Source organism: Sinocyclocheilus grahami, unplaced genomic scaffold (assembly GCF_001515645.1).
Source record: "Sinocyclocheilus grahami isolate Dianchi unplaced genomic scaffold, SAMN03320097.WGS_v1.1 scaffold859.1, whole genome shotgun sequence".
Lineage (NCBI taxonomy): Eukaryota > Metazoa > Chordata > Actinopteri > Cypriniformes > Cyprinidae > Sinocyclocheilus > Sinocyclocheilus grahami.
The window spans coordinates 17,418-31,123 of record NW_015506038.1 but is presented as its reverse complement, the minus strand read 5'-3'; the positions used below and the strand labels follow the sequence as shown (position 1 = coordinate 31,123).

At 36.0% G+C, this 13,706-nt stretch overlaps 1 protein-coding gene across 1 annotated transcript in view; it reads right to left on the bottom strand.

Moving 5' to 3' along the window:
* Positions 1-134: 134 nt before the first annotated feature.
* The window catches only part of LOC107563169 (ubiquitin-conjugating enzyme E2 D4), a 30,358-nt gene continuing 16,786 nt past the window's right edge, over positions 135-13,706 (bottom strand). Inside the window, exons 2-7 of the mRNA XM_016247966.1 lie at positions 10,463-10,526; positions 10,243-10,274; positions 7,985-8,062; positions 7,774-7,879; positions 6,131-6,224; positions 135-3,806 (exon numbers count right to left, since the gene is read on the bottom strand). Of these exons, the coding sequence (XP_016103452.1) occupies positions 3,761-3,806; positions 6,131-6,224; positions 7,774-7,879; positions 7,985-8,062; positions 10,243-10,274; positions 10,463-10,526 (420 nt within the window). The 3' untranslated portion in view covers positions 135-3,760. The remainder of the gene's footprint in view (positions 3,807-6,130; positions 6,225-7,773; positions 7,880-7,984; positions 8,063-10,242; positions 10,275-10,462; positions 10,527-13,706) is intronic.

The following is a 13,706-nucleotide window of genomic DNA, read 5'->3' as shown; positions in this document are numbered from 1 at the left end:
GATCATTTTTTTCTTTTTGTGAGATTCATCCAATACACTATAAAATGTCATTATTGTCTGAATTCTGTCAGACAGTGCAGTTAACCATAACATTTTGAAAGTCTGTGGTGTTGCAATAAATCCAAGAGAAGGTATTAAACAAAAGGAGCTTTATTCACTAAAGTTGACACCTTGGAGGTTAGTCTCAGCTGTACTGAGTCTGAGGAGAGAGCTGGTTAGATGACAGGGTTTTCTAGCACAAACGGTTAGCAAGGAGAGGTCATTATGGCTCTGTGTACGTGTATATGCGATACACAAAGTAGTACAGTACCCATCAACAGTTAAAACAAAGTAAATGGTACAGTACAGTTGCTTATACATTGATGGTTAAGGCTAAGGTTTTATTGAGGGTCTTGGGGGAGGTGAGAGAATGGAAAAAAGATCCCTGATATCTTGCAAATAGCTGCGGGAAAAGGTTTGTAGACTACCAGAGTGCAAAGCATGATATACACATGCCTTAGCACAATCTCAAAAAGGGTTGCAACTCGACCGGCTGCTTCAGACGAAGCATCAGAGAGAAGCAACTCGCAATTCCAGGCTAACTGCATTTGAGCTGATGACTGGAAGACGACAAATAAATAGAAAATAAATAAATAACTTAAACGTAACATTCTACTTCCAGACGCACAACCAGTGAGCCACGTTTAGTAGTGAAAATTTTACTGATGCAAAGACGATACCATTGGTCTTTGAATCAAAGTTAGGAGAAGTTGGCATACAATTTTACATTCACTTCAATTAAAAAGAAAAAATCAATCTATCATTATTTACACACCATCATGTTTTCCAAATCCAACTGATGACCTTTTTCTGTAAAACACAAAAGGAGAAATTTAGAAGTTTGTTCATGCTGCTCTTTTCCACGCAATTAAAGTGAATGGTGACCACAGCGGTCAAGCAACAATTGCAAAGATTTCCAATAAACATCTACTAAGATTTCAGTTTGGAACAAATGGCAAACTTTTGATTTGGAGCTTGAAAGTTCATGGTCCCCATCTGCTTTCATTGTATGAAAACAGCAGCGTGAACATACTTCAAAATATCTCTTTTGGTGTTTCACAGAGGAAAGTCATCAATTCTGTTTGGAAACGTGAGTAAATGATTGCAGAATTCACATTTTGTTGTAAACTATCCCTTAGCTATACTGCCGTTTCAAAAAGTTTGGATCATCCAAAGCTTTACTGGACACAAATGTCAATTCTCTTGGTGACAGAACACATATATGGTGCTTAATATAATTCTGGCAATATTTAGCCCTATTTAGACGAGTGAAGAAACAATTTTTTTTCATTCTGCTCTGTGTAAACATCTTGATCATCCACCTCTAAATAGGCAGCCATGAGTTAATGAGTGCGTTTACAAAAATCAATTTTCAGTAAAAGTACTTGAGTCCAGCAGGTCATACATCAAACGTACCATCAACTGTCAAAAGTTAGTAATATTAGTGACTACAGGAACAAGAGTATCTAAAGATTATTAAGATTACACTTTTGCAGACAGATTTGTAGAAGAGATAAATGCTAAGTAGCCAAAAAAATATTGCATTCATACGCTATGACGTGCCCATTGCCTGCAAATCTGAAAGGGGCATAGTCACATTTGGCAGAAATGGTGGCATTTCTTTTTTTTCTTCCCCACACAGTCCCACCGTTCAGCTTTTTTGCTCCCTCTTTTTTTCTGCAAACAAATTGGGTGAATTTTTAAGACAAGTATAAAAACCTGCCTTGATTCCTAAAGCAACTTCACAATACTTATCAAAACAAATACTTACACATCTGCCATATCATGCACATGCAGCTGAGGTGAATTAAATTTAGTGGCCGTTCGTGCAAGACACGTTTTTGCATTAAAAACAGGTTGACGGAGCTTGTCCATATGTACAGTAAATACGGTTAACGTGCCCCCAGATTCATCTGATTGGTCCATTCTTTTCAAATCGACACCATTCTAACTGCACATCAAACGATGAACGTTTACATAGAGCAACATTGAAAATACAGCGCAAATGGAAAGCAAGAACATGCCCTGTGTGAACGGCCAGCTTAATTCTGAAATCGACCGACGCTCAAGGTTAAATAAACAATGTCAAAAGGAGATAGGATTATAACTAAATAAAAAAATATTTATGTCTAATAATTAAAAATAACAGTGTCCTAATGAGACGCAATGCAACACGCCACGAGAAAAGGGTTTGTTTAACATTTTGCTTTTGTCCTAATCAACAGCGATGGCGGTAAGCGACGAGTGATTCTATTTTTCAAAAACTTAATTTTAAAATCATTTTTCAAATTTTTTTTTTCAATTCATGCTACCTTGCGGCTGACAACGATTAGACTTATCTCCGGTATGTACAATATTAAAAGTTACATTTGCGTTATGAACGTCATTTTTGTATGAATTTAACGCCATAATGAAAGCTACAATGGATAATGTACCTCAGATCTTGAAAACACCTTGAAATAAACAAGATCAAACTGTGAACTCTGTGAACAAACAAGTGCATTTCACAACAAAATGACAAAATTGTATCAATCACTGAGTATATATTTTAGTTAAATTTGATGAAATTACATATCCGTTTCACAGCGAGTGAGCAGTAAGCTTTCAGAGAGCTCCGCCCACACTCTTCTGATTGGCTGTGAGTTGTGATTGATTTTGTTGCATCTTGTGCCTTGTCGCGCCTTTTGTGGACAGACAAATTCGCCCCATACCCTTAAAAGGTCACTATTGGAGGAAACTGCCATTTGTAGTGGTGACTGAAACCGAAGTGGACATTATCGAGTGCACTCATTCAATGCATCTCGATATCTAGTGTACAACCAATGTACACTCAACTAAAAACATGTGAGGGTCGAGCCAAATTAATTCCTGCAGCTCTTCTGATGTACTCAGAGTCCAGGTTCACACACTTGTTTTCATTCACTCCTGTAAGTGGACTATATTAGTGAAGTAACGTAGGGAACAGTGAATGAGGGTATATGGAATCTCTTTGCATCGCGTCTGGTTAGGACCTGGTGTTAGGTTTCTTTTTATAGCACAAAGATATAGACTCACTTGACTATTGATGACCTCCATTTGTTCAAAAATCAAATCGCATTATCTCATTAGGACACAACCTCTTCCTAATCACATTCATAGTGTTTTATGGGATAACACTGAAACGGCAGGAAGTTGGAGACTACAGTAAGGTCTTTCTGACATCCGATTTTTTACATTCTACCACAAACCGTTAAACATGCCAAGTGCATGAGTGCACACACAACTATGGTTTCCACAGGGACTCCAACGGGACGGTGCGATGGTTCAGACACAATCAATCCTGTATCGCCGCAATTCCAACTTCAGCCCGACGTTTCCTCGTTCAGTGATGACAAGAGTGAGAATGCAACACTGAGAAAATCACAATGACAGTAATAACAGAACTAACAGAAGTACAAGTCTAACTTCCTGGGTTGTGGTTCCCCGAGGTTTGTCCGGTTTTACAGTTTTCCTGGAGTTTTCCAGGCTAAGCCGTTGTGGCGGCGGATCTGGGAGAACGGCACATGACAGCAGATTCAGCACATAGCGTCCAACATGTACCAGCGGCTCTCACCTCCTCACCTCCGCCTTCCCTTCCAAGGGTCCCTCCCCTCAACATCCACTTCTTTTGACTCCTCTTGTTCAAAGTAAAAACACGCTTCTCTGTCCGTTTGATTGTGTAGTGTTTTAGTCGCAGGCACTCTCACATGGCGTACTTTTGCGTCCATTCTCTCGCTAGTCTGTTGTACCTACGAGCAAAAAAGGATAAACTCTTACAATGTAATTCAAGTCACATTTCTGTTTTATTTAAAGGTGGGGTATGTATTTTTTCGGGCTGAGTACCAAAACAAACTTGTAGCCAATCAGCAATAAGGGGCGTGTCTACTCATGATGTGGAGGAGAGAGCGCTCAGTGTACAGGACGGACATTAGCCGAGTCCAGCGACAGAAAGATAGAGATGGCGGATAAAAAACAAAAGAGGAAAACGTCTGCGGAAAAAAAGAAGGCTTACGTGTCTACACCGGATGTGAGAGTTGTCGCGCCGCGCCGCAACAGCTAAAGTCAGTCTACACTGGACGCGATAAAGCTACCGTTGAAAATCATTTGAAATTTGTGCCAATACACCATAAATAGAACGCAGCAGCAGTTTTCTGTCGGGGATTTATCGTGTCGTGCCGCGCCACATCCAGTGTAGACCATAGATATGTATATATATATCTATGGTGTAGACAGCATCACTGATTATAATGAATTCTATAGTATTTTGTCACGCGTCTGGTGTAGACACGGTGTAACATTGGTTTTGCTTATCGTTGCCTGGGTTGCATACGTATGTTTGGGGCGGAGCTATCAAAATAGGGGCGAGACCCATTTGGGGTAGAGGCGTGTTTGTTTTGGTGATTTGAAATATCAACATTGGCTACCAGAAATCACTTACCCCACCTTTAACAGTGAGCAAGAATGCTTTACATAAAGTGGATATAATGTGACACTGTTTATTGGTTCAATCACAAAGGACTGAACCGTCTAAAACAGTGCGCGGCTTGAGCAGCACAGATCTACAAGTTATTGAGTAACTTGTAGATCTGTGCTGCTCAAGACGCAAACTGTTTTAAACTGAAAACTTACTTTCGGACGCCTGACAGTCACTCAGACTCGAAATGAGCCAAAATACCGGTATATGATCCTATGTTGCTGGTTTTTGCCAACTCATTCAGCGCTCCACTTCCTCCAACAGTCACTGAACTGAGGAAACCGTTCGACTCGGACTGGTATGCACATGAATCAAGAGGCTAAATGAAAGTTTTTATGGTTTCTCATGGTTTATTTAAAAAGGTGAGTTTATTAAGGCTAGTTTATTCACTTTACGCTTTGTATTCATGTTTCACATCATTATTGGGTGATTTAATAATATAATTGCTTATACGTTACGCCATTAAGTGATTACGTAAATAAACCAGAAACAAACTAAAAGAACTAGTTTGCGTAAATGAATCGGATTTCCCCGCTTGTCTGAGGCTCTGGATCACAGTTAATAACGTTGTAAATAATGAACCGTTTTCTTGCACCGACCGATCGTTTCACTTCATAAGACCTCAATATATCGTCAGGAGCCGCAGGTATCAATTCTAAATTGCCTAGTAGCTTTTTTGACTCTTGATGTGATGGCAACTGTTGACTTTCATTTTTGTGGAATTTTTTTCAGGATTCTATGATGAATGGAAAGTTCAAAAGAACAGGCTTTACTTGAAATAGAAATCTTCCGTAACAGTATGCATGTCTTTACTGTCCTTTGTGATCTATTTAATGCATCCTTGCTGAATAAAAGTATTAATTTCATAAAACAAAAAACCTTAATAACCCCACACTTATAAATGAAAGAAAGAAAAAAGCACCTACATCTTGGATGGCCTAAGGGTGAGTAAAATTAACAGCACATTATCGTTTTTAGCTAAACTATCCCTTTAACTATGCTTTTAGCCAACACACCTGTCTGGAACATTCATCCGCCCCTAAACATGACGCTGAAGAAAGCAAACTGTTATTGGTCACTTTACTGTAGAGTCAGACGTCTTCCTTTTACAAAAGTGAGCAGTCCATGGCCAGTCAAAGCGGCTACAGACCAAACGGCATCAGTCAAAAATCTGACTACACGAGACTAACACGTCCCAATCAAGCCAAGACAAGGAAGAGCTTTTTATTAATGGGTGTAATATGGAGAGAAGGTCAATGTCGCAACTAACCTGGCAGATTAATACAGATTTTAACAGTCTCACGTGTGCATGTATTGGCACTTTTACAACAGCTCTGAATGTGGCTCATCCAATCAGAGTGGACAATCTGCAGTATAACAGTTGTACTGTTCCGAGTCTTTTGTTCTGTTACATAAAGCTGTTTTTGTACACTCGCCCATCAAATAAAAGCAGAAACACATCACAAGCAATGAAGTACTTTTCATTTGTATTCGATTCATTGGATTTTCCAAAAATAGGCATTTGATCAAAAGAAGAAAAATTAACACATGAACAATTTTTTAAAAAGCCATTCAAATATGCACGTAATTGTCACTCACTTTTCTCTGTCTGCTTTATATGTATGTGCGATCTCAGGTACCAGCGGGTCATCTGGGTTCGGGTCACATAACAGGGAGCAGATGGACAGCAAGACTAAAAAAAAAAAGAAAGGAAACACATTAAAAAGATATAATACCAAAACCTCCTGATCGTCTATACTGCTGGAATGAGGAGCTGCCTTGTGTTAGTTTGTCATATAACACAAACAGCTTCCCGTGGAGTGATCCAAACTAGGTCATTGCTTAGAACAAAGAGTAATCACTGCAGTCTGACAACACAATAAGCCACACTGGGCTCAGCGCTCTGCTATTAGCCAGAGACGCCAAAACAAACAGTCAAACAGTGTCTGTCCAACAAGTGTTCAAGCCACATGAGAACATCATAATACCTAAATTATAACAATCATCTGTCGGTTTTCCTGAACAGGAGAACATGTACTGTAGGTTCTACTGGCCGATGCAATGGTGACTTTTAACCTGTACATCAACGGCATGTTATGATTTGGTAATAGAATTAAGCAATGTTTAAAGTCAAAATATTTAACAATCCACACAATAACATTTTATTAGAAAAAAAAAAAAAAGTGTCACATTATTAAGAACAATACATTTTGCTGTAGTAGTGTATTCATTCTAAACATAAATGCACTGACATGTGATTATGCAAATTAAAATGTATTAATAGAAGAATCTCAATACCTGCATTTCTTAGATATATTTGGTAACCCTAAACGTTTGCTTAATTTGTTAACAGTTAATTCACTAGGTATTGTAAACTAACAATGGAAAAATACTTTTACATTAATTATTAATCTTGATCAATTTCTAAATACACTGATTCATTTGTAACATTTCAAGTTGTCAAAGTATGTAAATTAGTATGATTATTGATGAACAAATATGAATGAACTATAATCTAATATTTTCAAATTAACATGAACCTAGATTCATAAAAATCCATTTATTTAATTTATGGTTAAATCAGGCTACATGAGCATACATTGAGTCCTGCACATACTGCATTTCGCAGCTCTCCAATTAACAATTGATCGATTAATAAATAATTACAGAAATTCCTGAAAATAAGCATTCCTACAATCAATACAACTTCATACCTGCAATGTGAATACATCATAAGTACCATTCAAGAGTTTATGTTTTCACTTATGCAAGACAGCAATATTGTGAAATATTATTACAATTCAAAAGAACTGTTTTATATTTGATTATATTTTAAAATATAGTTTATTTCTGTGATGGAAAAGTTGAATTTTCAGCAACATTACTCCAGTGTTCAGTCAGTGTCACTTCAGAAATCATTCTAATATGATGATTTGATGCTCAAGAACCATTTCTGATTATTATCAGTGTGGAAAACCGTTGCGCTGCTTAATATTTTTGTGGAAACCATAATACATTTTTTTTCAGGATTTCTTTGATTAATAGAAGATTAAAAAGAACGGCATTTAATTGAAATAGAAATATTTTGTAACATTTTAATGTCTTTACTGTCATTTGTGATCAATTTAATGTATCCTTGATGAATAAAGGCATTCATTTCTTAAAAACAAAAACAAAATTTTTTTTTACATTTTATTTTCAAAGTGCTTGCATCATGCATTGAGATGCTGCCTGAATCTTACCTTTGGATACAGTAAGTGCAGGTGACCATTGAGATCGCAAGATGTCCAGACAAATACTGCCGTTACTGTTAATATTGGGGTGGTAGATTTTTGTTGTGAATGCGACCTGTCAATCAATGCAAAGTGTACTGATTACAGAATCACAAACCATTACGTACATTTGCATTTGACTAAAGTCTCCTAACACAATGAATATCACAGAGCAGCTTACCTTTGGTGGTTTAAAGGGGTAGTCTGTTGGGAAATGAATCGTAAGGAAGAAAACCCCTCCTTGATATGGACTGTCATTCTAAAAACCAAGAACACCGCTTTGCTAATATATGCATGTACTGCAATCATCACAAAACAGGCAATATTTTATTTATATGTATGACAAGGACAAATTAATTCAAAAATGTAACATTCTGTTAGTTTAAATGACTTTTTTTTTGTACAATGTATACAAACATTCACAGTGCAAATCTTCTGAACTGCGCTTGGACGTGAAGATCAGCCAATCAGAACAAAGGCTATTTACATATAGCAGTGTTAAAGGTACAGTAACCTGATTATTTCACTAAACTTTAACTGGTTCTGGTACATGCAAACTTTCATTAACATTGCAAGTGGACTTCTAGAAGAAAATAAAATGCTATAAAGGTGCTAAATGTCCCTTTTAAATAATTTTAAAACTTTTCTTAAAGGGATAGTTCACCCCAAAATGAAAATTAGCCCATGATTTACTCACCCTCAAGCCATCCTAGGTGTACATTAGTGTTAATTTTGTCAGCTATTTTCATTTTAGTCTTAGTCTCGGGCTAAAATGTCCTTGTTAGTTTTTATCATATTTAGTCAACCTTATCCTATTTAGTTTTAGTCGACTAAAAGTCTCAACATTTTAGTCTAGTTTTAGTCCAAGAAAACCTGAAGTATTTTAGTCTAGTTTTAGTCAATGAAAACTTGACATTTTAGCAATAAGATTATTATTAATTAACCGTACAGCAGTATTCATTTTGGCAGCCATTTTTAATTTAGTCTTAGTCTTACTCAAATGTACATTTTAGTTATCATATTTAGACAAACTTGTCCTGTTTTTCTTTATTCAATGAAATATATGGGCATTTTAGTCAGGTTTTTTAGTCAATTAAATATTAGCCACATGTTCGTCATTATGTATAATGGTTAAACTGATAAAAACAAAAAAACTAATTCCATAATTGCAATAGTCTATTTCTCTATTAAAACAACAGCGGTTCAGTAAGTGTATTTATTCAGCTATCACAATCGCAAACAATATATTCAAGATCTTATGACAGAACACAGACGCATTCATTTAGATCGCTAAACTCCAGCTTGTTTGTTTTTCAGATCAGCGGCGGCGGCGCTTCCACAATTAGGAGCGAGTGTGTGCGCATGGTTGCCAGATTGCTTAAAATAAGCAAAACACACCAGGCAGAAAATTTATGAATTTAACAGCGAAGCTCTGATTCGGGAATTAGAACTCTTGATATCTGCCAACCGTACTCATGTAAGCTCGTGTAGTAGAGCAGTCTGCAATAACATTTTGTCTCCTTTTTTGACGGAAAAAAAAGAGGTTTTTGGTAAAGTTTTTATCTTTTTGAATACATTTGAGTCTCGTCTTATTTCGTTGATATAGTCTTAGTTATCATTTATTGACCTTATTGTCGTCTCGTCTTAGTCATGGGAAAAAAGCGCGTCAACGAACATTTTTCGTCATAGTCTTCGTTAACGAAATTAACACTAGTGTACATGACTTTCTTCTTTCAGATGAATACAATCGAGTTACATTTAAAAAATGTCCTGGCTCTTCCAAGCTTTATAATGGCAGTGAATGGCTGTCGAGATTTTGAGGTCCAATAAAGTGCATCCATCCGTCATAAAAAGTGCTCCACACGGCTCTGAGGGATTCATAAAGGCCTTCTGAAGTGAATCAATGTGTTTGTGTAAGAACAATATCCATATTTAAAACTTTATAAACTGTAATCTCTAGCTTCCGCTAACTGTTGGACACACATTCACGAGAGAGTGGCGTTTCAGTGGATGATGTAGGACGTAGCGTAGGGTCCGGTGAGAAGTGACGATTCAAAATCTCGACACCCATTTACTGCCATTATAAAAGCTTGGAAGAGCCAGGGCATTTTTTTTAATATAACTCGATTGTATTTGTCTGAAAGAAGAAAGTTATAAACACCTAGGATGGCTTGAGGGTGAGTAAATCATGGGGTAATTTTCATTTTTGGGTGAACTATCCCTTTAACTAATTTCAGGGTTTCCACACATTTTGACCAATGAATTTCCATGATTTTCCCAAGACATTTTAAGATTTTATTCATTTTAAGTCTATTAATTGTATTAATCTTAAGTGTATTGATTTTTTTTCCCAGAACTGGAAATCACAATTCCCTGATATTTCACGACTATGGGAACCCTGTAATTTGAAAAGAATAAGGAAGAAAAATGGCTACTTACCGGCCCCATTATTGTTGCCTGCCAGTGAAACACTGAAAAACATGATTCATTATATAAAATCAATAGGCAGTATTGAAGCAGAGCAAGACCTGATCCAATGTATGCTGAGAATGGTAGTTAGTGTTGGACGATCTAAGTGGGATCTCTATTAGAGTGAATATCTTTATATTGAAACAGTAATCTGACAAAACAGTAACTCAATAGTAACTCATGTACTCACAGTCCTCTCCGACCGGACCTGCTGAACACTGGGCAGGCGGATCTCTCTGTAGGTCTGTCAGTTCCTGAGGGAATCCAAATGGCCATGTCATGTAAAACAGCATTTCAGGAGCAGGAAATCTTGATTATTTGATTATGAGTGTACTTTAGAGAAAACTGACAAAAGACACAAAGGATTCTTGGTCTGATCAAAATATGTTATCAGCACCAGGATACTCAAAATGCTTTCTAAAAACAGAATTTGGCTCATGTTAGTGTAATGTGGTTGCCAACACATACTCCTAATGCTTTGGCTCTGAGGTTTGTTTCCATATTGAGATAGAGATTCGTTTCCGGAGCACTGCCAGCACAACCAACGCTGTGGCAGTCATCTCATAGTACCTTACAAACAGATCTGAGAATGAAATATGGCTTTATAAACAAAGGGTGTGACTGAAATCAGAAATAGCATGTCCTTTTTTAAAAAGATAAGCTCTTACATTTTTCAAAATGTGATAGAGGTAAAAGTGTATCCATATGAATCTCACTAACACCAAAAGAAAAAGTATATATATATTATGCATAAAGACAAAAATATTGTGCTAGTAATTTAAATCAGCAATTCAAAGTAGTTCAACTAACAAGTTGTATATTATTATGTTTTTGAAATAAGTCTCAATGCTCACCAAGACTGCATTTATTGATCAAAACATTTTTTGATTTTTATGTAATTTATTCCTGTGATGCAAAACTGAATTTCCAGCATCATTACTGCAGTCTTCAGTGTCACGATCCGTCAGAAACCAGTATAATATGCTGATTTGATGCTTAAGAATTATATTGACCTATTTTTTTCTTCTTATTAATATGTAATAATAATACATTTACATTTAATATTTTGGTGCAAACTGTTACTATTTTAAAAAGAATTCTTTGGTGAACAGAATGGTTAAAACTAGTACTTATTTAAAATAAAAATCATTATAAACGATTATAAATTATAACAAATGTCTTCACTGTCATTTTTGATCAATTTATTGCATCCTTGCTGAATGAACTGATGCATTGAAATTATTAATTTATTCAAACATATCAAAGGTTGGTCTGCACTCATTAAATCTTTATATTACAATTGAAACAGCAGATAAAATAGACAAACGTCTCGGCTATCTGCCTTAGTGTGACAATTCTTTGTTTCTCAATGATTATATAACAGACGACATACAACAGGTGATTATAATTAATCAATCAATCCACAGACTCCACTTAAACATCAAGAATTTAAAATTAAATAATGGGAACAATAATACATCGGGTAAAAAAAATGCTGTTCATAAACACTGTGCCCAAAAAAAAAAGCATTCATTTATTAAATCAAAAGACTTACTTAACTCAGACTTTTGAACGGTATTGGATATGCATTATATTTAAAACTGTATTCATTAATTAATTTGGGGGCAAAATAGGAGCTAAATATGTTCTTGATATGTTTCATGAGATTCACGTGTATTTTTATTAATGCTCAGTGCTGGCATTTGACCCAGTTTCTATCTTAAAGCGTTCTTTCAACAATAATATAACTGTTGCTACAATGTTAATCTGAATTAAGGAAACTTAATCTCCATTTCTTCTTTTTTTACACAAACGCTGGACAATATTTACAGAGTACTGTTTGTCTGTCTCGGACCAACTTCTCTACTGAGGTTTGCTAGTTTCGAGCACTGCTTGTATTCTGACAGTGTGGCTCAGTATTTGGCATCAGGTGTATTTCTGTAACTGTTCTGAATCATTCATCTGAAATATCTCATATGTCATCCTCACGGCCATGTCACCCCTGTAATTCACCTCTTGAGCGGCTGTTTGTATTGCTAGAAGTTACTGTCTGACTCAGCACCTGAAACGCCTCTCTAAAGATAGACGCAGAGCGGTCAGCTGTTCATCGACAGCACTTTCAATAACTTCAACTCTCAGCACACTTAAAAAAAAAAAAAAACATAAATGGCTTTAATGGAGCAGTACCTATACGTAACACTGTACACAACAACAGAGCAATATTACATGTCCTTAAATGACATCAGTGCAATAAGGAACCAACCCTCAAACTATCTGACCAAATAAAACTATATGCTGAATTGTAGGGACAATTATTAAAAAAAAAAAAAAATTATATATATATCACCTGCAATACAGTGTACTGTCTTTTCCCCCCCAAAAAAGACTATAGTTTTGATAAAATCAATGTGTACTGCATGTAAAAGTAAAAAAATATATATATTGTCTCAAAAATATAATTATCCTTTTCTTCAGGGGTGGAGTCCAATGCATCAATCAACATGCAGCCTGTATTCCCACCTGCTATTACATAACACTTACATGCTTAAATACACATAAACAGGTTTGAATTTGATTTCGTAAACATGATCAATGCACAATACTGATCCTTATAAAATGACCTCTGGCAGGATCATCACGACAACACACCGCATACTGGGTTACATCTGTGCTGTTTTTAAAGGGGGCGGAGCTTTTACAGTCTATTGCTGACACTCTTTCTTGACCCCTTTGTTGATGTAACAAGGCATTCGGGACAAGTTAAATATCTGATTTCTATCATTAGTCATGGGTCTGCATGCGTTTTAATACAATATCTAAAAATGTGCATCCAATATTTTATGAATGGATCTTATGCATTGTTTGACGGGGCTTCTCAACCCTTAAAGGGATAGTTCCCTCAGAAATGAAAATGATGTTCTTCATTCACCCTCATGTCATTACAAACCTGTGCATTGTTATTTTATTTCAAAAGGCTGAATTTTTGAAGAACTTTTTTCCATACAAGCACCATTTATATAGTGACCAAAATCACGGCATGAAGTATCCTATTAGAAGCAATGTGATAAGATTCCAGGTATAAGTTCATTTGTCTGTCCGCGTCAGATGTGAAAAAAAATCAATTTACAGCCAATCAGAAGAGTGTGTGGGCATTGCTAAACAGTATATAATCAATTTGATAAAAATGAGTGATTTTAACATGATCCAAAACACGTACTCAGTGACTGATACAAACATTGCTATGGAATATACGTTTGTTCCCATTCTTGTTATTTTCAAGATCTCAGATAAATGATTGATTGTCATGTTTATTAAGGCTATTTAGTCGCACAAAATGCTACTCAAATTAAGTAATTTTAATACTGTACTAAACGCAAGTACTTGAGATCATCATTCAGCTGTATATTCAGGTTCTTCTGAAGTTATACGACAGT